Below are 17,428 nucleotides of genomic sequence, written 5' to 3'. Positions count from 1 at the left end.
ACGTGACACGCCTCACACATGAACACATTGACGATCCCGACACCCTTCTAGACACACTTCGAACCATGTACACATCTCCAGGCGGCCCCATACCTCTACCGCACTACACAGGACAAGGAAATCCAACACTCGACACCGAAATCACGGAGACGGAAGTCAGAGCGGCCCTCCTGACTCTCCGCGCCAACTCCGCACCTGGTGCAGACCAAATCACAAACTCCATGCTCCGTAATCTGGATGACCAATCGATCACCCACATTACGAAACACTTCAACCAGTGCTGGAGGGAGGGTAACCTCCCGCAGTCCTGGCGCCACGCGAAGGTAATATTCATACCTAAACCCAACAAACCACTTACACTTCAAAACCTTCGCCCTATTTCGCTAACCTCATGCCTTGGGAAGCTCCTAGAGCATGTTGTGTTAGCGAGACTCACAAGTCACATGGCGGACAACAATCTTTACCCGCATAGCATGGTAGGGTTTCGCCCCCATCTATCCGCACAGGACGCTATGCTGCAACTCTCACACGACATTTTCGACCCGCTTCTTCCGGGTCACACCAAGGCAGTCTTAGCTTTGGATCTCTCCAAAGCTTTTGATCGCATTGAACATCAGGCGATCATGACTGCTCTATCCCCCTTGAATGTGGGTGTGCGCACGTATGCCTACATTCAAGCATTCCTCACTGACCGCACAGCTGAGATACACTTCGGCCCTCTGTCTTCCCCCTCCTACACTCTTCAGAGTATCGGCACCTCTCAAGGGTCCGTCCTTTCTCCCTTTCTCTTTAACATTACCCTCATCCCCCTCGCCCGAAAATTGGCCACTATTCCCCACCTGAAGCACACTCTTTATGCCGACGATATCACCCTGTGGACCACTCACGGCAGTGACGGAGACATAGAGAACACCTTACAGGAAGCAGCCACCCTAACCCAAAATTACGCACAGACCATCGGACTGTCTTGCTCCCCAGAGAAGTCCGAACTCTTCCTCATCCGGCCTAAGAACCACCGCTGCCCCCGCTCCCCCATTGCCATTGAACTGAATGGTGACCCGGTACCTGAGGTTGGAACCCTCCGTGTATTGGGCCTGCACATCCAGAACGATGGCAAAAACACCACCACCCTCAAGAAACTCAAGCAGGTTGTAGGCGCGATATCGCACCTCATCCGCAGGGTTTCGGGACGTCATAGAGGCATGAAGGAGCGCGACCTATGTCGCCTCATTCATGCCTTTGTCCTCAGCCGTGTGCTGTACACTACCCCATACTTACACCTATCCAAACATGACATAAACGCTTTGGATGCTTTGATTCGCAAGGCATTCAAGGTAGCACTTCACCTTCCCCTCAACACACCCACAGACAGATTACTAGGCCTGGGCCTCCACAATACGGTCGGGGAACTGGTGGAGGCCCACCGACAGGCCCAATACATCAGGCTCACACAAACCTCCACAGGTCGGTATATCCTGGACACCCTCGGAATCAAAATACCTGCCAACGACCCAACCCTCCTCGCCATCCCACGATCCCTTCACCGAGAGCTCCTCATCAGGCCGCTCCCGAGGAATATGCACCCTTCCCACAATGAGCAGCGCCGCAGAGCCCGCGCGAAGGCACTTCATCGAGCGTACGGCCCCCAGCCGGACGCCGTGTGGGTGGACGCTGCCTGCACGGGTGATGAAGCGACAGCAGCTGTGGTGGACTCCTCTTTATCCGCCCTCCTCACACTACCTCTCCCTCCAGACACGTCCCCAGAGGCTGCAGAGGAAGCCGCCATTGCCCTTGCTATAACCCTTACGGAAGCCCGGTACATTTTAAGCGATTCTAAAACTGCGATTCTAAATTTTGCTCGAGGCCGAGTCCATGTCCCTGCTTTTGGCATACTGGACTCGCCCGATGCCCCCCCCCCGCCCCGCCAAGTGGAGCTGATATGGGTGCCCGCGCACTCCGGGAATCCCGGAAACGAGGCCGCCAACCTTTTAGCCCGAGGTTCTTTAAACCGGGCTCAGGTGGCCTCTGATCGGGGATTCACGAAGGAGCGCATGCACTCATTCAGTGAGCTGACCCAGGCGCACAGAGCCTTACGCCAGCTCTACCCCCCGCCCCACCCCTCCCTAGATAACAAACACGCAACACTCTGGCGCAGACTACAGACACACACACTCCCTTCACCCCTTACCCTAGCCCATTATCATCCCTCCTTCCCCACTCCGGCATGCACTCTATGCCCAGAACCCTTCGCTTCTTCCCTCCACATCCTTTCCCTCTGCCCGGCGGACCCTCCCCCGCGGGACCTAGAGAACCTCAAGACCTGGGAGGACTGGGAGACCCTGCTGCGCTCGGAGGACCCGGCCGTGCAGACCATCGCCACCGGCCGGGCTGCCAGTGTTATGGACCTTCGGAACATAAACACTTGAGTGCAGTGGGGTCGTGCGGGGACCCTGGGGCGTGCCCCGAAATCCTCTGTAAATAAAGTTTTCTCTCTCTCTCTCTCATTGTGATGGCGATGTCAGCGCGCGGAGTCAGCATGTACCTGTGGTGCATCTCTGATGAATGGGTACGGGCGATATTCAAGAGAACGCTTCGTTCATTTTTACACTTACTATTTTGCTCGGAATAAAAAAAATAAAGAAGGGGGGGGGGGGGATGGTGATTTAGTCATTATCTTGAAGAAAAACTTCGTAGTCGAAAACAAAAAGTTTCAGTCATACTCATTCCAACGAACTAACTAGTTACGTGAAAATCAGGCACCCCTTTTTTATTGCTTGGGTATGTACCCCCAGCGACGAGTGAAACGCGAACACGAGGACTGAAAATTCAGCAGAAGAATACAAACATGCTGGCTTCTGAACATCATATACAAGCGGGATGATTAAAACTTAAAAAGGACAGCCTTCGCGCCTTCGAAATGAACTTGTACCCTGCGTTAATATTGAGGCTCTCTCGGTTAAGAGCTTCTCATTTTCCTCTTCATGTTTCATTTGTCCTGTTCATATTTCAATTTTTGCTGATATAATATATACGTGCCCAAGTAGTTTTTTTTGCCTTTTTTTCTGTGGCAACTACAAAAAGCTATATACAGCTTTCTCAGAAACTTCATATTTGATGGAAAGTTCTTCCGGGTGCAAGGCTTGAACCCGGCAGCATCGCCTGTTGGGCATATTTCTGACAATTTCTGAGCAACATGCGTATACCTCTCCTTTCTAGCCGTATAACTAACGGATTCTAATAAATAACGACTTTTCCAATCCTACATCACCTCGGTGGACTCCCTTAGATACATTGAACAAACACTGTTCCCGCGTCTAGTCTTTAATTCGGCCTCGCCTCGCCTCGCACCAAATGAATTTTCCTTCATTTAGCTGTACAGCTTTCCTCTGTAGCCGCGTCGATGAGGTCAGGTGAATGCCGATGGCTAATTGCTTTTAGAGCGCAGCTCTTTGGCGTCCGTTCCTGGGTTTCGCGTCGGCGTCGGCCTCGTAACCAGCTCCGCCCCCAATGTCACGCTTTTCAATTGGTCGAAATGCTCGTGACGTCACAGTGCGCGAATTTCAAATGGGGCCAATTGTACTTTGGCTAGTAACCATGCAACCAATCAAAGGGATCGTATAGTGATGCTGCAACTAAGTTGGACTGAGTTTAGTTAATTGCTTAATTAATCAATTAGCCTAATTAATATAGAGGAGAATGAAGAGGTCAGAAGAAAAGAAAGACGCGCGCCGCAGCGACAACAGCGTCCGCGGAAGGAGACGCTGCTGAAAAAAACAGATAAGTACGAAGCCGCGTTCCCTCCACCACCACGCACTTCCCCACTCAGTAAGACGTTGCTCGTTTCATATACGTTGTGTCGAACATCCTAGACAGTTCCAACAATTGACAGGTTAATGACAGAACACGATGGATAGAAATACAATAATATAAATATGAAATAGCCTAATTAACCTTTCTAGTTAGACCGCATAAATCAATAAAACCGAGAACGAAATTGGTCGAGTTGGGGAATCGAACCAGGGTCTCCGGAGTGCGATACGAGCACGCTAGCCACTCCGTAATGCCAGCTGAATGGTTTGGAATGAACAAAGGCGCGTCTAGCTAATACGGCGTCTTCGTTCACTCCCATCTTCCCCCTTTCCCTTACGGCGAGGTGCAGGTGTCCACCCAGATATGCGAGAGAGATACATTTCCTTTCCTCAAAAAATAAATTTACCGTCCAGCAAGGCGTACAGCCGAATTGGCGATGGCGTTCTGTGGACTCCCTGGCAGCGTTGAAAGACGCTGTCGCGTTCCACTCTTACAGGCGAAGCTTAACATGTTAACCACACATCAGTAACACACGCAGACAGCCAATGGACGCGTCATTCGCTGGCAGCACTTGATTCATCATTCACAACCACATTCTTAACGTACGCTCCCTTGCCGCACATGCCAAGGACGTACACCACGATCACATTCTGCGCCATTCCTCTGTACTTTGCTTTGCTGAAACCTGGATGGATCCCGAAGAGCCTCTCGAAATCATAGATTTCCTATACTGCTGTGGTGTTCGCAGAGACCACAACAGAGCGGCGGGAGTCGCTATCTACTTGCGCACAGGTCTCTCTGCAATACCAGTCGAAATGTTTGGCACGTCACATGAAGTTGGCGAACTGTGCGCAGCAAAGTTGCCCAACGGCTTGCTGGTAGTAGCTGCCTACTTCGCCCCTACCGCACTCACGAAAGACGTCGTGCACTTCCTGCAACTCGCATTAACCGTCCATCGATCCACACCGATGTTAGTAGTGGGGGACTTTAATGTTGACATAAAGACAAACAGCAATTTCCTAACACTTATGCGGGAGAACATCCCGTTCCTCTCGCTCGTAACGCGTCCCACGGCTGTGACAACCTCGCGAGGCACTTGTATAGATCTCGTCTTTGAGAATCAAGCATTAGTGTACCAAGTCGAACATATATCAGTCTATTTCTCCGACCACAAAGCCTCCTCCATGACTGTCAAGAACTGTTAGTGGAGTCTTTGTTAAAGGAATACGTGTGAAAAATAAAAAAAAAATTCTGTGATAGCGCATACATGTGTTGCTCGATTTCTTTGCCTCAATCTATCGAAAAGGTGAAACAGCTTATTTGCTGCGCTCAAATTTCGCATTAGGAAGTAACGTAATCGTCGGTAATTTTTTTTTATAGATACCAGGTAGTGCGTGCAATAAAATACACGAAATTTTAGAAGTCAACGTCCTGGCCCGTATATCGAATTATAATAGTGAGTAAGCCCTAGTGCTGGTGTACTTCGTCTTCTCTTGGCCGCGGGTCGGCCTTCTCCAGTCAGGATAAACATTTAGAGCCAAGCTGTACTGTTTTTTTTTTTTCAGCTAAGCTTAGGTTTAAAGTTGGCAATAAAGCATGTGCTTTGAAGGACAAAAGACAGAGCCCACTTGCTAAACTCGTCCATTGCATTCACTACTTTCTTGGTTTCTGCAAACACATGCCGAATAAGATTTCAGAAATGATGCATAAATGAAATGAGAAGAGACTGAAGCAAAGCGTGCAGTCGAATAAAAAAGTAACGTTTTTTTTCTTGTATTTTTTCAATGACGGTCTCCTATATTTATACAGCTATATATGAACTAGCATAGACCTTAGGTAGCCGCGATGCCACAAAAAGATTGTAGCATTTTATTTATGCGTAGAAGCGGCACTTTTCTTGCGCGATAGTAGTGCAGTGTAAAACCTATCACAGTACTGCTGTTACTTAGAGAGAGGGTGTAAAGATGACCTTATGTATATACGCAATCTTATGGCGGGGCTTATGACAGGGCGGCGCTTAGAACTGTTACCCATTTCTCGCAGCTTGTATTTCCTGAACGCAGTATTATGGGAAGATTTATGTATTCAGTTTCCTAAAAAGAAACGAGAAAATGGAAACATTATTACTTGAATTTTAGAGAGCTGCAAATACATGGAGTGTGCTGGAAGTTACTATAAAATTTTTGGCTATGTGCACAGAAATAACCAGGGCTCACTCCTTGGTTCAGCCAAAATCAAGAGTGGTTCGTTACTGTGTTTGTTTCTTTTTCATGGCTTCTTGTTTCGGAGAACTTATTTTACCTCCTACCCTACTGACTTCTCAGCCACTGTTATGCTTATGTGTAAAATGGAATGTGTCAAGACGTTACTTCGTGAGTATGGTTAGCGCAATGCCTCCTTTGAACTGCCATACGTTCGAAGCCCCGTACAAATATGTGGCATAAAGAAAGATACCTTCGGCAATTTCTCTTAGAGCATTTCCGTCATTGAATACACTACCGTAGTGCCACTGTTCGTTGCCAGATACGGCTACTTTATAGACGCTGAAACTGTGACAGCATGAAACTGTAAGTCCTAGCTCCGATTAAACCAGTGACTAGTTTCTACTGTAAAAAAAAAAAAAAAAGAAAAAGTTAAGGGGAAGGGAACGCTATGCGAAGCATTCGCGAGACTATAAACAACCCATAGAGAGAAACAGACTTGTGTCACACTTTCGCACCCTCTTGCACCCCCGTTCCTTCCCTCAATCCCCCTCCTTGCCTCTCCGCCAAAGTGGATCGGCGGCGGGCTGCCCCGCGCGGCGGAGCGCCCGTACGGGAAAACGAAACCGCAGGGGCGACGGGACGCCCTCCCATTGGACGCGCGCCGCGCACGTCACTCAGGTCGACCGCCAATCCGCCACGGGGCTGGCCCCCTTCCTCGGCCGCGCTCGCCCCGGTGTCAATGAGGCCGGAGCGTGGTGTTCCACATCGCGGCTTCTTCGTCCCTTCCACTCGCCTGCCGCATCGGCGAGCTCGCCAGCGACCGCCCGCAAGACCGCCTCGCCGCCGCTGCTGCCGAGTCCACTTTTCTTCTACGCGGCCCACCCGGCGGCATTTTCTTTACTTTTGTGCGCCCGCCGGCGGCCTCCAGCGGGACCCCGGGTGGAAACCCTCCTTTTCCGTTCCCCTCCGGCCACAACTCGGACCCTTGCCACTTCGACGCGCCTGCGCACACCGCCGCCGCAAAACTCGGATCAAGCCCGCGCCAAACTTTCTTCCGCTCCCTTCCCCCCGTGCTCTCCCGTGTGTTCTCGCCTTTGCGAAACTTCGCCGTGCTCGCGGGACGCTCCGCGCCGTGCTCTCCTCCGCGTCGTTCCTCTTCACCCGCCGGACCCCGTGCGGGAGTAAGCACGTCTTCGCCATGCACTTGCCGGCCGCGTCGTGCGCCGTCGGCCACCACCCGCAGCAGCTGCAGACGCTCGTGCCGATCAAGACGGACACGGCGTGCGGCGGGGGCCGGGACAGCGGTGGCACCATGACGTCGGCTTCGACGGCCGAGATGGCCTCCATGCTCCCGGGCGAGCGGGCCCTGACGCAGGTGCTGGCCGAGCACCCCGGCGAACTGATGCGCACCGGCAGCCCCAACGTGGTGTGCTCGGTGCTGCCCAGCCACTGGCGCTCCAACAAGACGCTGCCCATGTCGTTCCGCGTGCTGGCGCTCGGCGGCGACGTGTGCGACGGCACGCTGGTCACCCTCAGGGCGGGCAACGACGAGAACTACTGCGGGGAACTGAGAAACGCGTCGGCCGTCATGAAGAACCAGGTGGCCAAGTTCAACGACCTGCGCTTCGTCGGCAGAAGCGGCCGAGGTGAGAGAGAGCACAGTTTCTTTTTTTGTAATAGGACCTCATTTTAACGCATGTCTCCCTCGGCTCCCTTTTCTCGAACGTGGGGTCGGGTAGAAGCATCTGGGTACGGCGTCAGCCGGTATCCACCAACAAGCAGTTTAAATCCAGACGCAGACTTCAACACGGTTCCTGTTTACATGTCTTGTCCAGTGATGAGAAACTGCACAGCTCGGAGGGTACTGGATATCCTTAATTGCATTTTCAAGCCGGAAGGGACCACCTTCGGCAAAGACGACTGTCGACAGTGTAATGTCACATCCGTGGGACCTGTCTTTTCTAGGCTGTGTGCATAGTATTACTGGGCGTACCCCCTCCCTTTCAGACAGAGCATAAACGTATACAATGACGCTAGAGAGTCAGCAGAGGACTGACGTAGCAACATGTGGCGTTTATAAATTGAGGACGTATTGCCCGAACAGAGACACTAAAGGTTCCTTTGGATGACTTTGTTGCGTTTTGTTCAGGGCAGTAGAACAGAACAACACTTTCAGAATGGTGCAATATTGCCGTTATTTTAGAGGTGGTCTAAGACGGACCTCGCGCTAAAATTGAAGCATAGTTTTTCATGCATTTTGTTGGTTCTGGACGCTGCCATTTATTGTCATCAATAAATTTGAAGACAGTTCACGCACTAGAGGCATGCATTTAACGAGATGTGCCAGGTGATGACATCTGCCACATGCTTTGACGTCTACTGCTTCAAAATCACGAGGGGGAAAATTTAATGAACGTAGTTGTGCCCCACAGGCATCATAAAATAGCGAATGAAAATGTCGATTCGTAGAAAACGCATCACCCATGTGCCTAAGTTCCTTCTTTCAGCTGATAATGATATCAGTGGCCAGACCTTTGTCGCGCGTATACCAACAGAAAGTTCCAGATCTTCTTCAAATTGCACAGTGTTGCCGTTTATTTTTTTTTTGCAATTTCCTGACACTCATCCCACATCCCAACTTTCTTGCGTTGTTGTACTCCCCCAGATTTGTTCGACATTCTCATCCTCTGCGACTATCTTGCTGCCTTCTATCCAATACGCATGCGTAATCTTAAAGGGGCATGCGAAACACTGCTTGGGGGAATACCGGCTATACTTTAGGTGCATTTTTTATGTCACACAGATGCTGACTTAAAACGAATTACAGGAATCGATGCACAGGAACGGGAGTTATTCAATGAAGAAATTTCAAAATACAAGCAAACAAAACGCGGCCCTCAACTCGATTTTGGCGGGGCTTCCCACTCCTATTTCGCTCTCCCAATGACGTCACCTGGCGCAACCAATCAAAACAGCCTGCCAGAGCACGTCGCGGAAGATTGCACTCCACGGTTGCCTGCTCTCTGTAACTCGTTCTTGCTGAGTCTGGCAGCGTCATTTCCATGCCAGAGCCCCTGGTAGTATATTTTTATTTTACTTGCTTTGCAGGGCTTTTATCTAAGACAAACAAGTTGTTTTTGTTGATCTAATATAAATCGCAGACAGGTGACAAAATGTTTCTCTATTTATTCACACAATTTGCAGTATATTTACTGTTTGTACAATCATCAAGCTCGCGCCAGGTGATGTCCGCTGCTGAAATCCGCTGATATCCGCTGCTGAAACCCGCCACTGGGTGGGGACACCATCAGAGCCATGAATTTGTTTTTGGGAGGATATTAAAATATTAAAAAACGGAATATAAGCGGTATTACCGACGCTAACAGCACCATTGTAACTTACTGTATGCGATCAACAGGCAAAATAGTCAAGTAAGGTAGTGTTTCTGGGCCCCTTTAAATAATCTGGGCTGCTTCTGAGTTCCCGAAATCAGATCAACTTGAAAGTCAGATTTGTGCACTGTAGCTCCCGCTAGCTGCACGAAAAGTGCTTTTAGAAATTCATCCGACCACAGTAATGTTTCAGAGAAACTGTTACGACGTCAGGTGGGAGATATATAATATTCTGATTCGGATGCAAATCCAACTCGATACGAAGTCGCATGTTCAGGCCGAAGTATTCGGCAGGAAAGAAAGCGTCATTTATGAAAACTACTGGGAGAGTTATATCATAATCACAACACGCAGTTTGGGAGTGTCATTTTCTCAGGCTGCCAGTGTGAAGCCATCGAAAGGTAGCGTTTCAGAGCGAGATATTCTCGGAAGCATTCAGTCGAACCCATCAGTGACACCACGCTGCTTTACAATAATGTGTTCAAGTATGCTTGATAGGTATATTCCTCCAATTCTCTTCAAGGCACACTCATGTGGAAACAGTAGTCTGAATGGCCTTTATGGGTAATAACCGCTGAAGACATCATTGATCACTTCGGGAAAGTGATCATCAGACAAGTCACATTCATTCCGGGCCTCTCTTAACCATCTACAGTTAACTCTATAATGAGCCAGCTGACCTAATCCCGGCAAATATCCTATATTATTCTCTCCACCCAGCTGACCCTCTATATTCCCTGTCTTGTCGTGACCTGGGACCCACCGTGTTACTCTGACAGGCCGCATTACGTGTTTCTCCCGAACCGATTTCTTTCACTATATTTGCACGGGGATATCGTTAACCTACGTTTGCTCTCTAATGTATACACCGCCCGGTTTCTGTCTTTCGAATTTGCCGCCATTGCTTACTCTTCTTTAAAGAGCGCAACCGGCAATTATTGGTTGCATGTTTGCTTCTTCAAAATCTGCGTACAAGAATGTCCACGTGGTATTCGTCTGCGACTTAAATAATCTGCAAGTGAATTCTTCCCTCATGCTGTTTAGGTTTCAGTAGACGAACGATGTGTGTGACGTCAAACGTCAGTATACACGTGACGTGAGGCATGAAGAAATTGCCTTATAATCGCTCCTTCATCATTAGTTTCTATTCCGGCTCTTGAGGCAGGCTGACTTTAGCATTGTATAGCGGCTACAAACGACGAAGCAGCGATTATATCGCAGTTTTCCATGCCTCACATAGCCTATATACGGACTTTTGACGTCACAGCGATCGTTCTTCTGCTGAAACCGAAGCCGAAGCAGAATGAGTGAAGAAATTAGTATTATTTAGCGCTCGCAGGCGAAAAGCTCTTGGCGATTAATGTATTAGTGTTAAGCATCAAAACAAAGAAGAAAACACGCGCCCAAAAATTTCGTGTCTATACTCCTTTAACCTAATTCATTCCTTTTGTTAGCCTCCAAATTTTGGTCCTACAGTTCAGCAACGAAAGGATACAAATATTTCGAACTTGTTTTTCCTTAATCTATAGGGAAGCTGCTGGGCATGATCGTTGAAAGTGACCGCCATATTCCCGCCAGCCTAATCTTAATCTCCTCCTAATTTGTTTCTCGTGGTCCGGATCTCCGTACACACTGGCTGTAGAGAGATGCACACTTCATGACCAGTCGTAAATAATTGTTCCTAGCCTTTACCGCTGAAAATTGCATTACTTTCCTGATATCGGTTTTTTTTTTCTATTTAGGTACTAATCTTGCGCTGGAATTCATCCCATGAATTACTTATCAGGCGAATGTCATCAACAAATGGGAGGTTATTGATTTGTTTTCCGTAAACTCTTGCATCTAGTTGTTTCCGACCGAAATATTACTCGCTGTCATATTGTGGGTTGAACAAAAGCATTCAATAGTTTTTATTCGAAGGTATATCTGCAAGACAGAAAAAAAAACGTTCCTTTGAACAGTCTGCGTCCGCGTTCATAGGAGTGTGGGGTAACAGTCCTCCCTCATGACGGTGAGCAGGTGGTAATGTACCAGGAGATTAATGCAACGAAGACCCGCTTAATATCTTGCAGGTAACTGTTGAACCTCATTAGAACTAAGCTGATGGGGCCCGACGATTACTTCGTTATAGTCGTAACTTCGTTATAGCCCGTATTGACCGATCTTCCGAGAAAAATCGTCATTCCTTCGTTATATCCGTTATTCGACATAAACCGTTTCGTTATACCGAGGCTCGACTCTATGTACCTCCATTTCAGTCGTGAAGGCAAAAAGGTGTCATGAAGACTTCCCTGGAGAAAAAAAAAAGGATCTCCGAGACTTTCCGTCCGAGAGCAAGTCTATCTATAAAGCTATCACTGCAGAAGACGATGCCAGAGTCAAGCCTGTCGGTTTAATGCAGGGGAACTCCGCCGATAGGGTCGGAAGAGCTGCAGATATGAGTCTGTCTTCTTTTCCAGCATCCATCGTCGCTTGAAAATGGCAGAGTCAGTTTTGCTAGCCGACAGCATTCAGCTCATCTAAGAAATCCTCGCCTTTAGTGTCGTTGGCTTCTATAGCGATGCTTGTGCAGCGGTATGCGGGAGTCTCGCTGTGAGAGATGACTTCGTTTGTACGAGAGGGTTTCAAAAGGGTCTGCACGCTTTTAGAGCTGTATAAAAGCACAGCACAAACGTACAACAAAAAGATATAACTAGAGCCTTTATTACAGGCTCGTAAAGGCAGCCCGACGGGGCGGGTGGGCTGCTTGGTCGCCTGGCTGCCCTCAAAAGTGCGCGCACCTCCCACAAACACGCGCCTTTTGCGGTCAGCCTCCGCGGCTTCCGCTAAAGGGAAATTTGTTTCCGGAAAGAGAGGAACTCCCCGCGAAGCTGACCACTTCGTGCACTGATTCAGGAACGTCTGCCCGAGACAGCCCCGTCAGGTGGCGTGCACTCCTGGCCAAAGAGGCGGTGGTGGTGGCGCTGGTCAGTGAGAGTGCACGGCTTACAGAAAGTGCTTTCAGGCACTACCGCGCACTGCTTCTCGCTGAGCAAAGTGGACAGTGGCTATCCAAAGGAGAATGCACCGCACTAACTGTTGAGAAACGGTAACACAAGCCACGCTGCCTAGATGGTTCCACAGTGTGAGGCAGCGTTGACCGATAGAAGGGAAGAAGTAATGAGGGAGCGCAGACAACTGGACCATCCATTATACGGCTCTGGATGGACGCTTGACCACTGCTGAAGGAGGGGGGAAGGGGGGGGGGGGGGGGGTCAGTGTTATCGCTGGCTTCTACGCTGATTTGTCACGCTCCCCGACTGTTGCTGGGAGAGAGTGGAGGGGTGACATGGGGCGGTAAAGTGGGCGACGCGTTAGGAATGAAGAATTGTACGTCGCCTGATGTGCGAAGGGTGAAGAATGGAGACGGAACGTGGGGGAATCTGGGCTTCAAAGTGAGCGCGTCATTAGGAAACGCTCACCAGTGGTCATTGAATTTTGTGATGCTTTCCGTGCAAATGACCATGTTTTTGATGTCCGCACGTGGTGCCGAGTGAGCCAAACAGGCGTGCGTGCAAGCCGCGACGGTCGCGTGTATTGGTTTTTGCGGAAAGGAGCGGCCGGAAGAACAAGAAGAGAGGAGAGGACAAAGGCGCAGCTTTTAAAAAATGCATAAGAGGGCATAGATGTTTTGGCGCGCGGACGACGGCAGTGACAGGTCGTTAGGCGGCTGCTGATTTTAGTCTGCTTCACTTCAATAGCTTAAAGAGATACAAATGCGTGTAGCTGTTTGGAGAAAACGGATGACAAAGTAGCGTATATTTAATAGTTTTTAACGCGTTAGTATTGCTACCCTAACTATCGCAAAATCTGTACGCCTGATGTGCGATTCCGCCGTCATATTCCAGAAAGCCTCACGTTCGCTACCCAACACCTTTGTGTTTCACTCATTTCCATCTTTCACAACCCCCTACCCACCACCAAACAGCCCTCCTTGCCTCTTCAGAAGCTGCACCCGCCATAAATCACTCACCTTCACCCAATGGACACCTCGAAGAGAATCACTTCAGAAACGTTAAGGTTCAGATGCACGTTACAGAGTTTTCAGCATTCGACATTATGCAAACTTATCCTCTAATATCTCTTTCAATTCCCCTTTTTTTTAGACAATAGAAATACAGTTGAATCTCGTTATAACGAAGTTGAAGGGGCCCGGCGATTACTTCGTTATAGCCGTAGCTTCGTTATAGCGCATGTTGACCGAGCTTCCAAGAAGAATCGTCATTCCTTCGTTATATCCATTATTTCCTTATATCAAAGTTTGACTGTACCATTACGAGAGATGTGCAGCTCGTTTTTTTTTTTCTTAATCTTACAAGAGATACCGCAAAATTGCGATAAAGCAGACCATAAATAATGTAGCCGTGTACTTTAAGAGGCGAATAGAATATTGCCTGCGTTGAGCACATGGTACACGGGCACGGCGGCATTCCTTCAACATCTTTTGTGTTTCAGGTTAAAGTCCTCGCTTCCAACTCACACCAGAACTTGCTGACAGAAGACAGCTTTCACTTTATGTATTCGGAATGACGAGTTCGCTTCTCGCAAAGCCCAACGACAACAACCTGCAACACTTCCAGACCACCAGCAGATTGGGAACTTTTCTTGTTACGAGGACGACAGAGACCAGGAAGCGCGTCCAGGGAGGACCGGGATGGCAATTACTGCTCCCTCTGCCTATCTCAGTTGACACAAGGGAGCGACGCGCATTCCACCGGCGTCGCACTCCACTGAGCCTTATTCCCTTCCGCTTTCACCTACAGCGCACACCTGGATTTGCGCGCCGAATTAGTCCGCGATAAACCCTAACGCGGACAGGCGGGCGCCGCGGCAGTGGACGGGACTTAGCGCACAGACTCGGCGACGCCGCAGGGAAGGGGCAGGGTGGAAGCTGCAGGTTAAAAACCTCGTGATAAAAGGGGGGAGGCCTATTTTTCCTTCGTATATACACACTGTCCGAATCCCCCGCTTGTTTCTCGCCTTTTCATCCGCTCCGGATGTCCATGCAAGTGTCGGCGGCAACCGCTGATCCGCTTTTTCATCGCAGCTCTGGACGTAGCCGCAGTGTTTTGTCCAAAGTTCACACGCGCCGATGCGGACCCATGCGTAGGCACGCAAGAGACGGGATTAGAGGTGCAAACAGCTATAGGTGTTTGCGACACCCCCGTGTATGGGAAACTTGATTTGCTTAGGCCGTATTGCTGAGCGGGTGACGCAGATGGGCTGTTCACAATCGCATAGTGCTTGCCAGAGGATTCGCAATAGGCTCTCTCAGAGCGACTGCTTGCTGCACAAAAAAAGAGAGAGAGAGAGAGAGGCATTCAAGGGTATGCGCCGTGGATTGTTTAAGTTGGCTTGTTAGTCTGAAACACAGAGGCGCTCGGCACAGTTTATGCGTTGCCTATATGCATTGCTTATACGCACGCACTCCCTCCCTCCCTCTCTTCCTTCCTTCCTTCCTTCCTTCCTTCCTTCCTTCCTTCCTTCCTTCCTTCCTTCCTTCCTTCCTTCCCTCCTTCCTTCCTTCCTTCCTTCCTTCCTTCCTTCCTTCCTTCCTTCCTTCCTTCCTTCCTTCCTTCCTTCCTTCCTTCCTTTCGTTCTTTTTTCTTCCTTCCTTCCTTCCCTTTTCTCTTTCTTTCGTTCTTTCTTACTTGCAGTCTCTATGACGAGGAGAAAAATACAAATGCTGTAATCAAACAACTTAGGTTCCAGCCGGAACCTTTAATAGGAGGACATCCGTTCCTAGAATTATTAAACCGATGCTGACGACCGCTCCGTCGAAGTGCGGCCGATTGCATCCGGTGTATTTGAATGCGGATATCATTTACCTACAACCATACCTCGAACCCGCCTCACTATTCCCCCATACGACCTAGACAGACCGAAAGAAAGAGGCCGGGGCAAAGCTGGAGTGAATATCCTGCACTTTATTCAGACCATTGGCGCATACTCAGGAAAAGGTTACATATTTCAGAAGCATTCCGGTAAAACATATCCCTGCGAGTAATAGAGGAACCTAAATTGAATTCTGATAACACCGCTTTTGAGCATAAGAAATCAGTAGGGCCTGTGTGGTTGCAATCGCCATAAACGCGGCATCGTCGACAGTGCACCAAATGTTTCCGCCATCATACACTGTGTATAAATAAAACACCGGAGATATATACGCAAGGAAAAATACGAATTTCGTAATCCACTTCTCTGTTTTCCTGAACCACCATGCGTAGACACAGACATGCCCACTATATCTGTCGTTGAGACGTACTGTATTCATCGATGACGAAAGATTCGACTAGGACAGCATCATCATAATGACAGCGTTCGTTCCGCATCAGCGAGCGCCATCTTGATGACGGCTAACGCAGAGCTCAAGGTTAAATCATGATTCCAAGCTCTCCCGACTGTGTTTGAGCAAGAGAAAAGAAAATAAAGTATATACCACAGAGTGCTGACATGAGGTGCGAAGATACGGCGTCATTTATATCCCCCTTACTTCCGCATCCGTGGAAACCGGCCCGGATATCGGGGCCGGAGAGAAGCGCACCTATTGTTTCCGCCATCCGACGCGCGGCATCGCTCGGACCTCGATCAGCGTGTAGCCGCCGCACCGCACGCCGCGAGGCCCCGACCCTTCTTCCCGCCGGCGGCCGAGTTTGTGGGCTGTCCGCCCGGCCTCGGCACCGCGCTCTGCTCCGTCGGCACCGCAGGGGTTGGCCTCCCTGCCTGGGCGTGTGCGGGTGCTGACCAGATCCTGCGGACTCACTCCGCCTTGTGTGCGCACAGCTTCGCAGACTGCCGTCGGTTTAAGGAAACGGCTCTCCCGTTTTCCCACTATGGGCAAAGGCTTGTTTTGTACAAAGCTATATAGCTGGTTACTACAACTCTGGAGATTTCCCGATGCGGAAAAAGGCTTGTTTTATGTAGTGTTAGCTGGTTAGTACAACTCTGGAGGTTTTCCCCAATGAACGGCCTCGCGTCGTAGTGTGTCGTAACGGAAAACTCCCGCGATCACCTGCTAGCCAATGATGGCGTTACCCAGAGTAAGTGGGCCGTTGCCGTGTGTGCTCGTGCATACAGGCATTCTTTTTTGTTGTTCTAGAAGACGGCAACAGGTCTCGGACTCCCTCTTCCCTTCAAGCGCAAGAAGGGAAATTAAGAAATTGCAGAAACAAAACACAGCCTGCAGATTTCATCGAGCAAACACGTTTGTTACCTTCCGAAAGTATACCCTCTCAGGTTGAAACGTGTAATTCCTGGTCGCTCGCAGCAATCCTAATGGCCGACACCTGGCACCTTAAGCTCGTCCTGTTGCGGCTGCCTGTGTTGATGTTGACAGCTCGATGGCTAATCTTATGTAATATGAGCAACCCGCGTTAATACCGTTTATAGCTCTTCTAGTATGCACCCCTGCATAAGCTTGAAATGAACCGGATAACTATCCACAGAAGCCAAAGAAACCACCGGGCCACAGACCGTGGGGAAAATTTGAAGTTACCAGGTCTATCACTGTCTGGTAACGACTTCTGCAACCTCTGCTGAACGGATATTAGCTGTCATTAGCCCCACAACTGCTGTCGCATGCAAAATCTTCCTCTACAATCATTTTTTTTCTTGATGTGCTGCTTCGCTCCCTTTATGAAGATGCATTTGTAAAAATTCCGCAGGGGACGAAGTGGCAAGAACAAGCATCGAAAATCGCACCTTAGTCATAATGCGCGACCGTGAGCGTTTTGTGAAGCGGTGAGACATACAGTAACCGGCGAACTCCGAGGTGGCCGCGTTCTGTCACCGCCTTTGTTGATCGTTCCCCGTCGGCGCGCTCCTGTGTGTGGGTGTGGGGGTGAGTTCGCTTCGATTGGCGGGGCGAGAGTGACGCCTGGGAAGTAAACGAGCCACCATTTGTTATCGGGGGCCGCTCCTGCTCGAAGGAGGCCGGCGGGCAGCCCTATACTTGGGGGCCCGGCTCCGGTGTGCGGACCTCTT

The 17,428-nt window shown here is 49.6% G+C and overlaps 1 protein-coding gene across 3 annotated transcripts in view; it reads left to right on the top strand.

Moving 5' to 3' along the window:
• Nucleotides 1-6,729: 6,729 nt before the first annotated feature.
• Nucleotides 6,730-17,428, top strand: part of LOC149359704 (uncharacterized) — a 46,488-nt gene continuing 35,789 nt past the window's right edge. For 2 of the 3 annotated variants that reach the window (XM_089571836.1, XM_089571835.1), the window contains exon 1: nucleotides 6,730-7,660. In XM_089571836.1, the coding sequence (XP_089427962.1) occupies nucleotides 6,754-7,660 (907 nt within the window). In that variant the 5' untranslated portion in view covers nucleotides 6,730-6,753. The remainder of the gene's footprint in view (nucleotides 7,661-17,428) is intronic. The other variant, XM_089571837.1, reaches the window with a different exon arrangement.

Source organism: Amblyomma mixtum, chromosome 2, assembly GCF_055824585.1.
Source record: "Amblyomma mixtum isolate Tamu chromosome 2, ASM5582458v1, whole genome shotgun sequence".
Taxonomy (NCBI): Eukaryota; Metazoa; Arthropoda; class Arachnida; order Ixodida; family Ixodidae; genus Amblyomma; species Amblyomma mixtum.
Note: the sequence above shows the minus strand (reverse complement) of the source record. Positions and strands in the feature narration are given on the sequence as shown.